Genomic DNA, 16,608 nt, shown 5'->3' on the forward strand with positions numbered 1-16,608 from the left:
GTCTCAACTCAACTCAACTGTAGATTTTAATCCACTCTACGCCCCTGCACACCCTCTGCCCCGCCACTCTCTGCCCCCACTCACTCCTCTGCGACTGTTAGACTTGGCTTTCGTAGCGGGTTCACCCTCAGACTTTTTGCTTTTTGGTCTCCTGTTTTGACCTTGTTTTTGTTGGTTTTAGGACTCTGTGCACTTTTCCACTGCTATTCAGTGCTAAAGTACATATGCTGTCCATGTAATTTCTGTTTATGGATTGATGTTTCCATAATTGGCTAATTTGATTCACTACTAAGTCCCTAGTACAGTGCACTGTGTGTGCGCCCAAGGCCTGTAAATCAAATGCTGCTAGTGGGCCTGCCGTACTGATTGTGCCACCCACACAAGCAGCCTTTTAAAGGGTTCTCAGGCCTTCCACTGCAGTGTCTGTGTGCAGTTTCTACTGCACTGTCGACCTGGCAAGTGCACCCACCTGCTAGGCCCTAAGGTTCCCCCTTCTCACAAAAATAGACAAACCTAAGGTAGTCCAAAGGTACCCTTGTGGGCAGGCTGCAGTGACGGAAAGGTATGACATGTACTGGTGTTTGTTACATATCCTGATAGTGAAATACTGTGCATTTCGTTTTTCATTGTTGCAAGGCTATCTGTCTCATAGGATACCATGGGAGCTGCTTTGAGATATCTCATAAGCATAACTTTTCTTTGGGACAAGATAGAGAAATGGAGTTAGGCAGCCCGAACCCAGGATTTAAAACTATATCTCTTAGTAAAGATGATTTTGATATTGTGTGTTTGAAAATACCACTTTAAGAAAGTGGGTATTTTCCTGCCTAACCATCTATGTGCCTCTGCCTGTTCTGTATTTGCTGTCTGGGGTTTAGACTGACAGGCTGGTTTGTGCATTAACACCAAACAGACACAAAGGGTGATTGAGGTGTGTCCTGACTTCCCTGGTTGACCCATAGCCAGGCTGAATAGACCTGGCTGCATTTAGAGTAGGGCGAGGAGTTGTTGATTGCACCTGAATGGACTGGGTCTGTCTTCCACAATGCTGTCTCCACCCCCAGGAGTGAGCCTGGCCTGAGCCAGGCAGAACTGGATTATGTATGCCAGTGGAACTTTGTTTGTGCCAACTTCAAAGGAAAATGTGGTATAAATATTAGTGCCTTGACCCCAAAAATTTAGATTACTGCTGGAATAAGGAACCTGCCAGGAAGAAGGGCTGGAAGAGCTGCCAGGAGGAGTACTGCTCCTTTGCTGTGGCTTTGTTGTGTTGGCCTTCAGTTGCTGCTTCTGTCTTGAGCAGGGAAAGGATTTAACTGTCCTTACTGCATGCTAAGTATCTCCAAGGTCTTGATGTAGAGCTTGCTTCCTGTTGGAAGTCTCAGGGAAATGAAAGACTTCAACATCTCCTCGGTACTGGCTTCTGGAACTGGGTGTTTCAGCTGCCACAAAGGAAAAAGGTAACGTGATGCCGTCATCGATGCTGCTGCCAGCCCTGTGACCTGAAGGCACAGCAGAGGGCATCGGCTCACTTTGCACTGCAACCCTGGTCTCACCGACCTCACCAAGCCGCTGCTTGCACCTTGACCTGTGGTCACTGCACTCCGCACCACCTCGCTTCACACCACTGCCCTGGAATCTCCGATGACTCCATCACAGGCGCCTCTGCCTGCACTGTGACCTGTTGCCACCGCTCTTGGCGAACACAGAGCACCCTCCCACTTTGCACAGCAGCCCTGGTCTCATTGGCGTTGATGCCTGCACCGCGGTTTGGGGGCACCGCGCGCAGGTTACTCGACTCACCGCAGCTTGGCCCACCGACGCCAGCTCCATCGACTCCAGATTGTCAACCGACGCACCTGCCTGCACTGTAACCTGTGGACCCTGCACACTGCATTGCCCCATCTCGCACTGCAGCCTTGGGTCAACAGACGACAGTGCTTCAGCAATGACGACGATGCTGCCTGTCCTCACCGCAACGAGCACCGCTGTGCTTCACACCGCAGCCCCGATCTCACCAACGCCGCTGGACGACTGTCACCGAGTCGCTACCTGCACCGCACAGTGCACCGCTCCGCTTCACCACAGCCCAGATGCCTGCCAAAGCCAGCCCTCCTGACTTCAAATTCAAGAAGTTCGACCTGGAACACTTTTGATTACAAGGGCCTGATTACTCCTGCACCGATGTCTAGAACCGACACCGCTCCTCTGGAGCTCACCGCAATGTCCGACACCCTGCATCTCCAAATGTACTGTTGTACGGGTCTCCCCGACATCGTAGCTGGCCTACTATACAGGCAGGAACTGTTGGATTTGTTTGTTCACAACGCCGTGACAGCCCCGGATGGAGCTATTGACTTCAATGAACTGTATATAAAGTCTATTTGTGCTTTATTGGTATTGTAGATTACTGTATGTTGGATTTTTATCGTTTTGGTTTTGTTGTACACCGATAAATATTGGATATTTTTCTAAAACTGGTTTGATGTCCTTTTATAGTGTTTTCACTGTATTGCTGTTCGTTATCTGCAAATGCTTTACACACTGCCTCTGAGATAAGCCTGACTGCTTGTGCCAAGCTACCGAGGGGGTGAGCAGAGGCTATTTTAGATGTTTAATCCCCTTATCCTGACTAGAGTGGTGTATTCTGCCTGGCTTAGGTGCATACCCTAGCCAATCTGAAACCCCATTTCTATCTACACCACTCCATGCCCCTCCACTCTGACATTCCTCTCTACAACTTTCTACTTCACTACTCCACTTTATGCCATGACACTTTATGCAGTTCCCTCTGTCACATCACTTCACTCTACTCATCTCCACTTTGATGCAACACTCCACTCTTTAACAGTTTATGCCACACCACTTCATGACATTCTTCTTCATTCCACAATCCTCCACTCTATGCCCTTTCACGCAACTCTCCTCTATGCTACCAACTTTTAGCCTTGCTAAACAGCAGGCCCGTTTGTGTACAACATGTCTAAAACACATTGGCAAAGCCAATTGCTCTTGCATAGGGAAGACCTATTGGCTTTACCAGTGCATGTTGAAAATGACGTGAGTAGCCATGCTGTCCCAGGACCATTTGCCCTATAGCCTGGAAGAGTGAACTGAGAGAGGAGTACGTTCTTACAGCATAACCCCCCTAAAAAAAGTATTTGTAATGCAATAGATCTCGCATTTACGAGAGTTTGAGCTATTGGCATTGTAAATTGCAATGACTTTTATTAATGTTTTGGTTTTTAAAACCTAAATAAAAGGCATTGCCATTCATAATGCCAATAGGTTAAAAACTCTCGCAAATGCGGGACCTATTTCAAATGCTTTTTTTTCTGTAGGGCATACAAACAGTGTGACATTTACATTGGGCTCGGCAATGATCATAGGCATTTTACCGTAACAGTCCTTATCTTAATCAACTTAACTGCTTGCAATTTCATGTTTTTTCCTAGCGCTCTTTGTTTAAATAATTTTAAGGAGCTTCATATGTAGCTTATTTTATATTTTTCGGCACTTAAATGCATTAACCAGAAAATGAAAGCCGCTTCTTTGAGTGGGGGCCCCGCACCTCGTGTCTGGAAACCCCTGTGCCTATTGTGAGCTGTGAAGATTCCACGGCTTGTCGTAACCTGTGAAAGCATATGCAGGTCATCGACACATCTCTATCTCAAGGAGGCTCACTGTTTTACAAGCTGGCTTCCGAAACCCATCCATTACCTCCTGGAACATAACAGAACATTTCCAGCCCCCTTCCAACAACCTAGCTGGCACTGGAAAGAATCAAGAAGAGACCAGATCTGAAGATCACAGACCGGCTGTAAATACAGACAAGCATGGCGCGCTAGAAATTAAAATAAGCGGCTGCCATTATTCCTCAGGAGCAACCTCCTGCGAGTGGTGTGTGCGACCGCCATTGTAAAACGGAAAGTGCATAGCGCTCTGAAGACCAAAAAAGGATGGTGGTCGCTATGCTAAAGTCTGCTTTAAAGAGGCAGTGTTGTGTCATTAAAGAAAACAGTGCTCACAAACTAGATAAAGCAGACCGTGTAACAACATAAGTAAAAAGTCCAGTCCTCATGGAAGGTTACAAATGCAGACAAGGTGGTACTACTCAACCTATTCAGGAATCAAAAGCAAGGATTTAGAAAGGACAGTAACAGGAGCCAATTGAAAAATGGGTGGAGCTTCAAGTGCATACCTAAATACAGCATGCCTCGCAGAGCAGCGCATGCGCTGCCCATGCTCGACCTAAAATACAAGCATTTGCAATGCAATAGGTCTTGAATTAACATGGTTTGAGCGATTGGTATTGTAAATAACATTGCCTTTTATTTATGTTTTGGTTTTTAAAACCTAAATAAAAGTCATTGTCATTTACAATGCCAATAGCTTAAACTTGCATAAATGTGGGACGTATTGCATTGCAAATGCTTGCTGTATGTTCTGGAAGGAGTGTGTTGTCTCTTGTGCTAGCACAAGGTCACCAATTATCTAAAAGTGTTTAGAGTCAGACCAAAATTACAGTGAAAACTCAAGTATCAGATACAAAAGCAGGGACGAGTCCAGTTCAGAACAACATTGTGCTATAAATTAACTAAAATTACAAAACTAGCATGTTGCGCTAATTTCTCAACAACCTGCCTATTTTTTCAATTCACATGAATTGAAAAAACCTCAGCCTCTTTATCTCCCCTACTCTCCCTCAGAAATCCCACCAAGATATTACACAGCCTCTTTCACAGAGGACCTGTGTAGTACCTCAAGGCAACCGACAAAGGCACTGGAAACAAGCTTTCTCTATTCCTTTCTCCAAATTAGATCCTCTGGAATAATATATGAGAAGACCATCTTTTTCGTCACTCTTGCACAACCCCAAAACGCTTCCCACATAAACCTCACCGCAAATACAGTCCTTCTAAACAAACACTACATACTTCGGTACCTCGCATGGGATACGAAGTGGTATCCAAAGGCAGCTGCAAATATACAACTGCAAAACACCACAATCAATCTAAGCAATAGGAAACATCATCGCAACTAACGTGAATTTGAGGCCAATCGTAGACCATGCGTTTCTGCGAGTGTAAACTCTGCAAAAATAAACTCGAAAAACAACACCGCCAGAAAGCAATGTTTTAGAGAAATACAGTCATGCTATTTTCTCAACAATCCACTTTACCATGACCTGGTTTGAACCACAAATAAGTACAGCCTCCAACAGCGACAACAAATGCATTAGACCTATTTTGATTTCACAAATAGTAAATATAGATAAAGTAAAACAAAAAAATCACAGAAGAAAAACATGTTTTAACTCGCACGTGAGACTTAAATCTACACAGAGCCTGACGATGCCTGGGAACACTGAGACAAAAACAAACAAAAACCTGTTTAATAACGTTAAAATAAAGTAGATCAGCATTTAGTAAGACGCTCTCCTTACGTCGTATTTCTCGTGCTTGGGACAGTCATGAGAGCGGCAGAAGCAGGGAGTTGTCCGATCGGCGTCTGCAGATCTTGTCCCAGAAGAAGAAGTAGCACTGAGAAGCAGCAGCAAGACACCCAGAATGCAGTACATTTTGTTCTCAGGCACAACTAAATAGCACGCAAACACCAGCTCGGGCTTCTATAGAGCAGCAACAAAATGCCTGTTAGTTAGTTGATCTGAGCTGAATTTATAGGTTTCCTCCTCCGATAGTTGTATAATCAGGGAAAGGGTTCTACACACTCATGCGTACCATATTTCAACAGTATAGCAAATATTGAAACATTCCATCGTATATGAGATGCGTAAGTCATATCTTGCATGAAATACGTCTGCATGTGACCTTCATGCTTTTACTGTGAGTAAAAGCTGAATCAACCCTCAGGAAACATGGCTTTTTTAAATGTGAGATTATCACCCTTGTGGTAGGCAAGGCTAGAGCCTATGCAGGAATGGAGAAAAACCTGCCACGGACCTAATTTGAAAATAGAGGAGCCGCTTGTGAGTCAGAAGCGGTCACATCAGCAGTCCGCAGTGTTACCTGCAGTAGGAGAGCAGAGAGGAAGCGGTAGCGGTTCTCGTCAGCTGAGTAGTTGGTGTATGGAAACAAAACTTGGCTCCGTCACTCCAGTCAGTGCTCGTCTTTGTGTAATCTTCAAGTAGCTGGTTGCCTTTACTCTCTGTACACCCAGTTTTAAATGATGCCCAGGCTGTTGAGAGAGAGCTGTGTGCAGGCGTCTCCAACTAGGATTCTTTGAGAAGGTGAGCGTAAGCAGGCAGCTCTAGCAAGAGGCGCTGTGCAACAAAAGAACGTTTGTTTACGCACAGCATTTGCTGAAAAATGCAAGCTCTCTAAGCAGGCGCCCCGAGGTTATGATCGTAAAACATTACAAAGCATTAACAATGCAATAGGTCTTGCAACTGCAACTTTTGGAGCTATTGGCATTGTAAATGGCAATGCCTTTTATAAAAAATTAAAAGGCAGGTTCATTTACAATAACAAGTAGAGCGCGATGTCCGTGAAACGGGCATAGCGCTCATGACTAAAGTCAATTTTTAAAAAAATGATCCAGAGCCCGGTGTCCCTGAAGCGAGCGACGCGCTCTGTATTACTTTTTTTTAAATAATAAAATAAACCGAGCACGGTGTTCCTGAAGCACGCGCTGCACTGGTTATTAAATAAAAAAAAATAATAATAAACTGAACGCAGCCCTGAAACGGGCATATTAAAGTTTGAAATAAATTTAAAAAAATGAAAATTAAATGCAAATTAGGTTAGAAAGCGGCCGCCATTACCAAAGCTGGCACCCGTGCGTGCTGTGTCCCTTAATTAAGTAAATGGTTCTCTGAACTGGTAATGAAAGCTCCCGAGTTAGGACGCAGTAAAAGAATGAGTCCTCATGGGCGGTAACAAATGAAGACTAGGCGGTAACAAGGAGAATTAACAAGCCTCATAATGAATTGGAAGCCACCATTTACCAAGGACAATGACACCAGCCAATGAAAAGTATGGACAGAGAGTGGGCAAGTCTTACACAGCATACTCTACTATTGAATGCCTCCCAAAGTGAGCAGCGCATGCGCACTGCCGCTAGGTTCGACCTAATAAGGGAACAGAAGAAATCTCCTTCACAGACTTCCTTGTTCAGAGGAAAGTTCCTGCCCTTATGGAATTTACATGCTTTGTACCTGACATACAAGACTTCTGCGTTTACCATGACAGGTTGATTACAGCTGCTTGGTACTATTTCACAATATTTTTTTGTGTCTGACTAATCGAATGCTCTTTGCTTATCTGGGGACTGTAACTTACTTCCAGACCCTCCTCGCCTCCAAAAGCGTGATGCTTTGTCTGGTCTCTTGACTGATTCTGGCTTACTTATTTTTTTGTTCAAATATCTTTATAGCTTATTTAAATAAGAAATGCATTTGAAATACAATACAATAGATTAGAATCAAGTATATAATAAATTGTACCGAAAAATTTTAAAAAGGATTTTATAGCCAAAAACAATTAGACTGGGATAAAAGGAGTAGCAAAAATATCTTTTAAAAAGTGAACCAATAAATATCATAAAATATTGCAAGTTATCAAATATTAGTTTAAATCCCAGAAGTGGGGGACAAATGAAGCAACTACGTATATCACAACATAGACATATTTAGTTGTATTGCTTAAAACAGCTGAGCGGCGAAACAAGTATAACGTACTCAGATGTATTACTATCTTGTCTATATCTTGCTAATAAAAAATAAGCAATATAAAACTCAATAAATATAAAATACCTGAACATTTGATGAAAGAAGGTAACATATCATAGGCAGATAAAGCAGGACTATAATAGCAGATAAATATCAACCTAAGCTATTATAAACCTGACCATAACGTTTATATAAATAAGATCTAAAGAGGGTAAACACAATATTTATAAGCAGACCATCATAACTATAATAGCATAAAACTTCATGTTAGATATACTTAAAAGAGCAGCATCGAAAAATTAATAAATAGATTTCGAGTTGGTGCATATAATAATATAAATCAAATAATTTATCAATCCAATGGTGATCAATAATATTAAATAGTATATACATATAAATAAATTACCACTAAAGCAGAGCACTGAAGAAAGATAAGGGATAGAATAAAAAATAGAATAAAAAGGTCGAGCATAAAATAGAGTAAACGGTAGAACGAAGATAAGAGAATAGAATATAAAATATAGGATACTTACCTATATCAGAGATTATAGGAAGAAAAGTTGATAAGACAAAGAGTAAATAGACACATACAATCATACAGATTAATAGGGATGTAATCCCCAGTATGATTGAATACAAATTGCATAGTTCTGTTATCCAAAAATAAATCGAACAATACAATAATAACACAGGAATACCAACCTATACTTATTACAGCTTTATCTATAGAGTTTACACAAATAAGATCTGAAAAGGTACAAATTATATATACCATAAATGACCACTGTAAAGCTGTCCATTAAGCAAACGTATAGCTATCATACCATTGGTGAAGAAGAGAGGTACCAGCACATGTACTAGATAAATGAAAAATATTAGTCACAGACCATGTCAATAAATACAAATCATTAGAGGCGAGAAGTATCCAGGAAGAGAGTCTGAGTCCATCTGCGATTCAGATTGATCATCCAAGAACGTGGAAAGATCTGATGGTTCATAAAAAAATCTGTGGTTGACCTTTGATCATGAGCCGGAATCTTGAGGGATCAGTGATTCTCTTGTGTTTAAGCCTTTGTGGCGGATCACCGGGTCTCAGGCAAAGTCTTGTGAGATGGATATTCTGTGACCCTCCCATTGTATCGACTTAATTTTCCTCATCTGTGCTAAAATTTGCTCTTTATGTTGATGGCTCAAAGCTTCAAAGATCAGCGGCCTTGGAGAGGACAGCGATCTTGGTTTAAAGGTTGGAACCCTGTGAGCTCGCTCTATCTTAAAGTCTTTATTGAAAGATATATTCAAGGTATTTGGGATCCAACTAAGCAATAAATCAATCACTGAAGGAGCATACGTTTCACAGTCCTCTGGTAATCCAAAAATACGAAGATTACTTCTTCGATTTCTATCGTCTTGTTCTGTGAGATCTCTCCTCAGTGAAGTAATGGATCGCTTCAAATTTTGGATGTGCTTCGCTTGTTCGTTTATTTGTAAACTTTTCACCCTACTTATACTGGTTTCCTTGTTAGAAACCCATATTGAAAGAGATTTAAGATCATTGCGAAGTGCGGCCACCTCTACCTGAAGCAAATCAGTATTAGTTTTGGTACTTTGTGCATATCATGAACAGTATTGAGTTTATGTAAAATAGCTTCCAAAGTGGAAGTAGACACAAGACTACCCTTAGCTGCTGATTCCAGAGTAGGAGATGTCTGTTTGGAGCGTTTTAAATTTAGTATTGACACCCATGCCTTCCGCCATTAGATTAGAACGTAACAACTGCCACCAGACAACCTTAAGATGGTGTAACGGAGCAGGCATGACAATGTTTGACCAGATTATAGCTCTTCAGTCGAATAGTTCAGTATGGGAAAAAGTTTCAGACTGTCGCTATTTTAAAGCTTCAATTTGTGAAAAGAAAGCATACTTGCACAATACTTGATAACAATGAACAAAGTGCTGTGTCAAGGGAAAATAATGCAGAAAACTACCTTAGGCAACATCAATTGAATACTTAGGAACTTTGATGATGAGACTCAGCATCCTCATATCGTGTTATGAGGAAAATTACACAGCCGGACCCCATTTTGGAAAATAACACAACACCTCATTTCGTGTCGCAGCCTCAAATTAAGTGGCTCGAGGGGGGGAAAGACACTTTCGGACACTCCTTAGCTGGTTCGTTGTTCTCTGGGGCTGAAGGGCAATTCGAAATCCCCTGTAACAAATGGGAATGAATCGACCATAAGGGCAATGACATGAAGCCAAGGAGAGTGTAGCCACCTCCGAAGAATGATAAGTCTCTCCCCTATATTTATAGACCCAGCGAAGTGTCGAATAAAAATAATATTGAACAGTACCCCAGGGAGTATCAAAATAGCAAATAGGCGCTTTAGTAATGAGATGCAGCTTCCATACGTCGTGTTGTGAGGAGAATACCACCGACGGTCGCCATTTTGAAAAATATTCTGACAGTCTTTTCGTATCGCAGCCTCAAAAAAGAGTGTTACGATGAAATTAAACACTCTCCGATGTTCCTTGGGTGTTCCATCGCTCACCGGAGCTGAAGGGCGATGAAAAATCACCCGTTTCTCATGCTAAATGAGTGTCCGCATCGGCAGTGTCACGAAGCTCAAAAGAAAGCAGCCATCTCCGCTGCGCGTCAAGTCACGCTCCCAACTTACATATTTTTTTAATGGTTGCCATCCACAACAAGTATACTTGATTAAAGTTGTTTTTGGTATAAAGAGAATATTATGAAATGTTACTTCCTCCTTTGGTGAACTTCCACTTTAGTTTTTCTTCTCAAACCTTTCTTCCCTTAATTTATAGCTCTGATACTTGTCCCTATCTCTCTGTAAATCCTTGGTGTAGCCTTTTTCTGGTATTTTTCTCCCTGTTGGGTTCCTTGCACTTCCCCTTCTGTGTAGAGGCAGGCAGTGGTCCCAGATCAGATGGTATGGGGATTTATTTTTGTTTCACATTTCACAGTGCATGGTTTTCGCTCTGCCTGACTAGGGCAGTAACATCTAAATTGGTTTATCTGCTTGTTCTTTTTTCGGGCTGTGTTTCTGTGTTTTATTGGGATCTATTAACCATCCAGGGTGGTGCTCTGTCTGCTGCAGAGCAGGTTAGATCTAGCTTCTTGTTGTTGACGGACTTAAATAAGAAATAGAAGCTTGACTTGAATGTGGTATGGAAAGCGTAATCATGGAAGTTCTAGTAAGGTCATATTGATCTAATTATATTTTCTCTGCATGGTGGCAAGGAAGGCTCTGGCAAAGAAAGACTACCTCTAGTTCAATAGCAGTCTTTTTCTGTATTTCCTACCCTAAAAATGTCCGTGCAATATGCTGGGAGAGTGCTGAAACACAATCCTCATAAAAAGTGAGCAGATGAATGGAAAACAATTTTGAATACTTGGGTATATTTGAAACACTAATTTCTTAATGTTTATATTTTGTAAACAGCTGCTGTCGACCCTGTCCTCGGAAACAACACTGCCACCCAACCTCAGTATACCTCCTGATACTTTAGACTCATCTTCCATTGGTAAGCGGCTTAATCAATTAGGTAGTCCCAGGAACATTTATGTTTTTCTGTTTATGATGATTGCTGGTCCTTTATTCTTTGTGCTTCAAAACGTCATGCATTTTAGAGTGTTGCAGCCCTGATACAACTTGTCATTATTTAACACAAGTGTACCTTCAATAAGGACATTAACTCGTATACCATGATTCAGTGGGGCAGTTGAAGTCATACCAGCGTTTTCCACAATTTAGCCTTCCCTTTTTCAATTGAGCCTTACGTGCTTGTTCAAAGAAGGAGATTGTTGTCGGTGACGCTGGTATGCACCTGACTGCTTCACTGAATCAGGGTATACTAGTTCATGTCCTTCCTGACATACCTGTGTGAGATAACGTCTGGTCTCGGAATATTAACAGCCATCTGTTCTGTACTACATGTATGCAGCATACTTTTTAAGATGTATGGGACAACAGCTTCTGTTGGATGTGCGATTCTTTGTGCATCAGGCCATCAAGAGGTTCCATTCCTGGTACAGGAATTTTTGCATATCGGATCTCCCTCTTTTGTGTAAGGCCAGGCTTTTGTGGTACTATTTTTCTAATGACATTTTCTCTTTTGTTCTCCATTTATTTGTGAACAAGCCCCGTGAAGGCCTCCCTCTTGTAGATTCATTCTTACAGCCTTCCTTTCTGCTTAATATTTCTGTATTTATTTCACCTTTTTGCTAAAGCACATATTCCACCACCATTTGTGTCTGCACGCTTTAGATATGAGCAACTATAATAGGGCCTACCGGCCATCTGTTGAAGACGCTGCTTCTTCGCGCAAAATGACTTGAGGTCCTGGGAAAACAACTTTGATAACCTAATCATTGCCAAGACAAGGTGTGAACAGCAGTAGTGCTTAAAAGTTGTGAAGAAAACCAGCGGTTTGTGATGTGATTACAATTAATGTTCCTTTTGTTTTGTTAGTGAAACCATCTCCAGCTGGCTCAAGTCTACCAGTCATCAGAAAATGCTGCATAAATGTTCCTTCTCACCTAAAGCCAGGGCAGGCCTGGTTGGAGTCCCTGAGGAGCTATGAGGATGAACGTTTAGGCCTGGTCGACCTCCACCCAGATGTCTTCACTGTCATGCCCAGGTTAGTCTGTAGGTTTACTGAGAGGATTGAAGATACCAGAACGGCTTAAAAGGGACACAACACACCTTTCACTTGACAGATTCACTCTGATGATTTTTCTGAAATGCAGCTGCATAGGGCTGAGGAAGTTCAAACGGAACATTCACTCATAAATATTTAATAAGACTTGGTACTAGTGTAATCTGAGAGAGGGCAAGATAATTTGGACACTGGCTACGGGCCAAGCTGTCATGGAATATTAGCAGGTGGTATGAAAGCCACACCATCATAAAAATTCAAGATGCTAATTAACTATCTAGTTGCAGATGCTTCATACAAATGCAACATCTATTCGATCGAAACTAAGTAATAGAAATTGCAGCTATAACACAAATGCAAAAAAAGCCTTATAACCCAAGTGAATGGAGAAAGTCCTTCTGCATTCAACGTAAACATTTTGTAGAGAGCATTCTCCTGCATTGACTACTTCGGCACTTCTATTGGAGTCAGCATCTAAGTGAAGCTATTTACTTTTTTCTAGTAGTTTTCTGTAAGCACCCTACATTTGTCCCACGTTGATTCTTCGTTGCCAAGATTCATAATTAGTATAAACGATGAATCCCTATGACACTAGGCTCTTTCTGCACCGGCTATGGCTCTAAATTTTGCTATTGGCATATAAATAAGATTAAAGGAAAAATAGATGTTTATATGTAACCTTTTTTCTGATGTTTAATCCCATGTTTTGCCCTTCTTCAGGATTGATGTTCTTCATCAAGTGGCAGTGTGGCAGAGAAACTTTAAGCGAATAGTAAGTTGTGTTTGTTCGATAGAATTGAGGTACCAGGATGGTGATTATTGCTCTGCTTCCTTCATCCAGTGTTCATCATAAAGAGGTATAATCGATGCCAGCAGCAAAATATTTCAGGTTAATTAGAATATCCACAGACCAGAAGCATGATCCTTCCAATTCTAGAGTTCGCACTGTTTATCATTCACGATAGGGCTTGTGAGCATGCTAAAGATGGGACAGGACAATTCAGTGTATGTGACTTCTGAGCTGCCCACACTATCCATCCTAGTAATATTAGAACTGTCTCTGACCCAGCTGTTGGATCAACTGCACCTCAACCTCCTGATGATGCAACAGCCCTCACCCTGTAAAAGGAAGAATAGTCTCCACCTGTCCAACTTAATAGCTGTGCCATTCCCTGCCTGTATAAATCTGCTCCCCTGCTGATGGAAGAACTGTGCCACATGCTTTTAAATCTCAAGAAACCTATGGATGTGTTAGCCCGAGTCATAGTTTCCTACCCTATTCCCTAAGAAGAAGTCCCCATAGTTCCAGAGCTGCTAACCCTTCTCCTGAGGATATTCCTTCCATTCCTTGCCTTGAACCCATATCTTAGTCTCTTCTCTTTGCTGGAGTTTCAGTGTTCCTTCTCTGAGCAAGGGCCTCTTCGCCCCTCTCCTGAGCTAGGCTCTTAGTTTCTCTGCGGTGTTGCCTTATGCTGGCCCTCCACTGCGTCATGTTCTCTTAAGCACTTTAACAGGTTTTTAAGCCCCTCTGTTGATTCTGATTAACCAAGATCCCCTTAGCGTCTTTACAAACAAGTCGTTCTTGAGCAGGGTTACTCCTCTGAGTCCCATCCAACCATGAAAGAGCACTTTTTGGCCACTTCAACAAAATTGCAGCCATTAACCAAAATAATTCATATACTTATGCAAGCATTCTCACTTCTTCCTCCTGGTGATAATAAGCATCGCTGTTTGATTTGATATCAAAGGGTGACAGCAGGTATTTCCACCATCCACAGTGGCACGTATTCGATTTAGGTGCTATATGAAATTTTTTCACAATTTCTGTAGCAGTTATCCAGACATATCTTTTTTGTTTTCTAGAGCCATGCGAAAACAAAGTCGAGAGCTGAGGTGCGAGGTGGGGGAAGGAAACCTTGGCAACAAAAGGGCAGTGGTCGTGCTCGTCAAGGCAGCATTCGTTCCCCTCTTTGGAGAGGCGGTAAGGAGGCTCGATCTCTGTACTTGAGTTAGTGTTTTGGCACAGTGCACCTCTGAGTGTTGATGAGAATGCAGGCACTGGATCGTATACACCAGATACTGAAGCCATATTGGGAAATCCAAACACTACCCTTCGTGTTGTATCACTCTGTTCATGAGGGTAAACAGGTAGTTTGAAAACAATGTTCGTTCTGGCCTTTGCCTCGCTGAGCAGACTACCAGCAGAAAACTACAAAGGAGAACAGTCATATAATATCAGTCTTTTATGGGTTCCTTTTTGAGTAAGCACACCGTTTCAAGAGAACTATTTAAATGTTGTGTAGGTTGTATTTGATGAATTGTACAAGTGGGAGAGCATTAAAAAAATCTAAATATCTAAAGAGTGTCAGAAGAAGCTAAGAGTGAATTACATCTGGGGACATCACAGCCTCCATGTGCATTGACCCAGAATGAGTCCATTTCTGTTCTGCTCCATTGCCCTTGTTAGATGGACAGAATGATGTAATACTGTAGCCACAGACGATAGGTGACTCCTGGTTTGCATGCGCAGGGTGGCTTGGTCATTCTTTATCATTGTATCCCAGCAATCTTAGTTGTTTAATCACTAAATAAAACCATGAACAAGAAATGTATAGTTACATTGCCTTTCACTGTTGACCACTGGTTCACGTTTTCAAAACATTTTGCTGAATTTACTTAAATATATTGCTATCCTCTAATTTGCGACGCACATTGATCGTAATTCTGTCTTTGTGACAAATTCCCAAAATGAAGAATGTCAGCCTGACAAAACTTAGTTTTGGAGAAATGTCCAATAAGTTTTAAAACAAAATTGTATTTTAAATATAAATTGTATTTTCATTTCATTCATGTTGCGCATCTCACAAGCTGAATTTCTCTTGGCACTCAAATTACGGTTTCGTTTATTATCAAACTTGACGGTACTCCACTGATTCATTTATTTTCTAAGATTCCAACTCGTGGAGTCCAGCACTTTACCGCTCTAGAACGGCTTAGACATTAATGTGTTTTTCCCCCTCTAGACAATATGTGATCTGCCATTAATGTATACATGAATGTATGATTTTCCTGTGTGGATCTACTGTAAATAATCTGGGCTGGCTGGACTGTAACTACTGTCCACTAATCAAGTTATGTTCTATCATTTGTAGTGCACACAACCATGGCTAGTGTGTCATCATAGCTCTCAAAACTGTGTAGAGAGGACACAGGCAATTAATTTTATGTTTGATGTGGTTGTATGTCATATTAAGGAAGAGCTATTACATTATATTATAATTAGGGCTCCCATTTTTCAGGTTTTACAGATAAATACAGACCGAAACGTATTTTTTTCCTGTCTGTATTTATTTTTAAATACAGAAAAATTGGTTTTCTTAGGATATTTTTTTCTACTGTCAATCACGAGTGCCAGTTCAGTAGAAGTACAGATTGAGAGGTAGTGGAGATGAAAAAAGACAATAGGTTTCCTACTTAAGCTTAATTAAGTGCAGATCTACAGTTATTTATGCTATTCTACAATGCAAGGATTTTCAGATAACGCTATTGCACTGTATACTGCTGCAACCATTTGAACATTCAAATGCAAATATACATTTATCAGTCAATTAAATATGGAAAAATACCCATTGAACCTTCATTTATACAGAAAACACAAAATAAAAATAGATAAATACATACAAAATTAGCAGAAAATAAATATGGATAAATACAGACAAAAATGTTGAACAAATAAATACCATAAAACCGGGAGCCCTAATTATAATTGTATTATTTACTTTGGATTTAATTTATTTATTAATGTTCTAATTATTATTGTATAATCTTATCTTATATAATCTTCTCTTCTCTGACATGTTACTGCCAACCTTGTATATGATTGTGAGTAGGACTAGAGAGCATTTCATGTGGCTTTTGGTCACATTTACATTTGCATAACTGACTGATGAATGTTCTGAGTGGTGAGGCAAGCCAATTGCTTCTGTCTGAGGTCTTGTGCTGGATTGTCAATGTAGCTTGGTATTTGTTAAGGGGAATGGACTGGTTTTCACCCAATATAATTTACTGTGCAGTTACTAGTTTATTATAAGGGATAATTTTGTACATACCTGAACCAGAGTCCTTTGATAGAAGTTTAAAAGAGACAGTTTTATTGTTTAACGACATTGTTACTTACTATAAAGAAAACTAGAAAAATGTACAAAACTAGCAATGCCTCCTTTTTAAGGAAGAATCTT

The 16,608-nt window shown here is 41.0% G+C and overlaps 1 protein-coding gene across 1 annotated transcript in view; it reads left to right on the forward strand.

Annotated features, from left to right (window-relative positions):
• Positions 1 to 16,608, forward strand: part of MRPL4 (mitochondrial ribosomal protein L4) — a 60,434-nt gene that overhangs the window by 9,885 nt on the left and 33,941 nt on the right. Inside the window, exons 2-5 of the mRNA XM_086958966.1 lie at positions 11,155 to 11,236; positions 12,184 to 12,352; positions 13,091 to 13,142; positions 14,234 to 14,351. Coding sequence (XP_086815092.1) covers positions 11,155 to 11,236; positions 12,184 to 12,352; positions 13,091 to 13,142; positions 14,234 to 14,351 — 421 coding nt within the window. The remainder of the gene's footprint in view (positions 1 to 11,154; positions 11,237 to 12,183; positions 12,353 to 13,090; positions 13,143 to 14,233; positions 14,352 to 16,608) is intronic.

Source organism: Lissotriton vulgaris, chromosome 1_1 (genome assembly GCF_964263255.1).
Source record: "Lissotriton vulgaris chromosome 1_1, aLisVul1.2, whole genome shotgun sequence".
In the NCBI taxonomy this organism is placed as follows: domain Eukaryota; kingdom Metazoa; phylum Chordata; class Amphibia; order Caudata; family Salamandridae; genus Lissotriton; species Lissotriton vulgaris.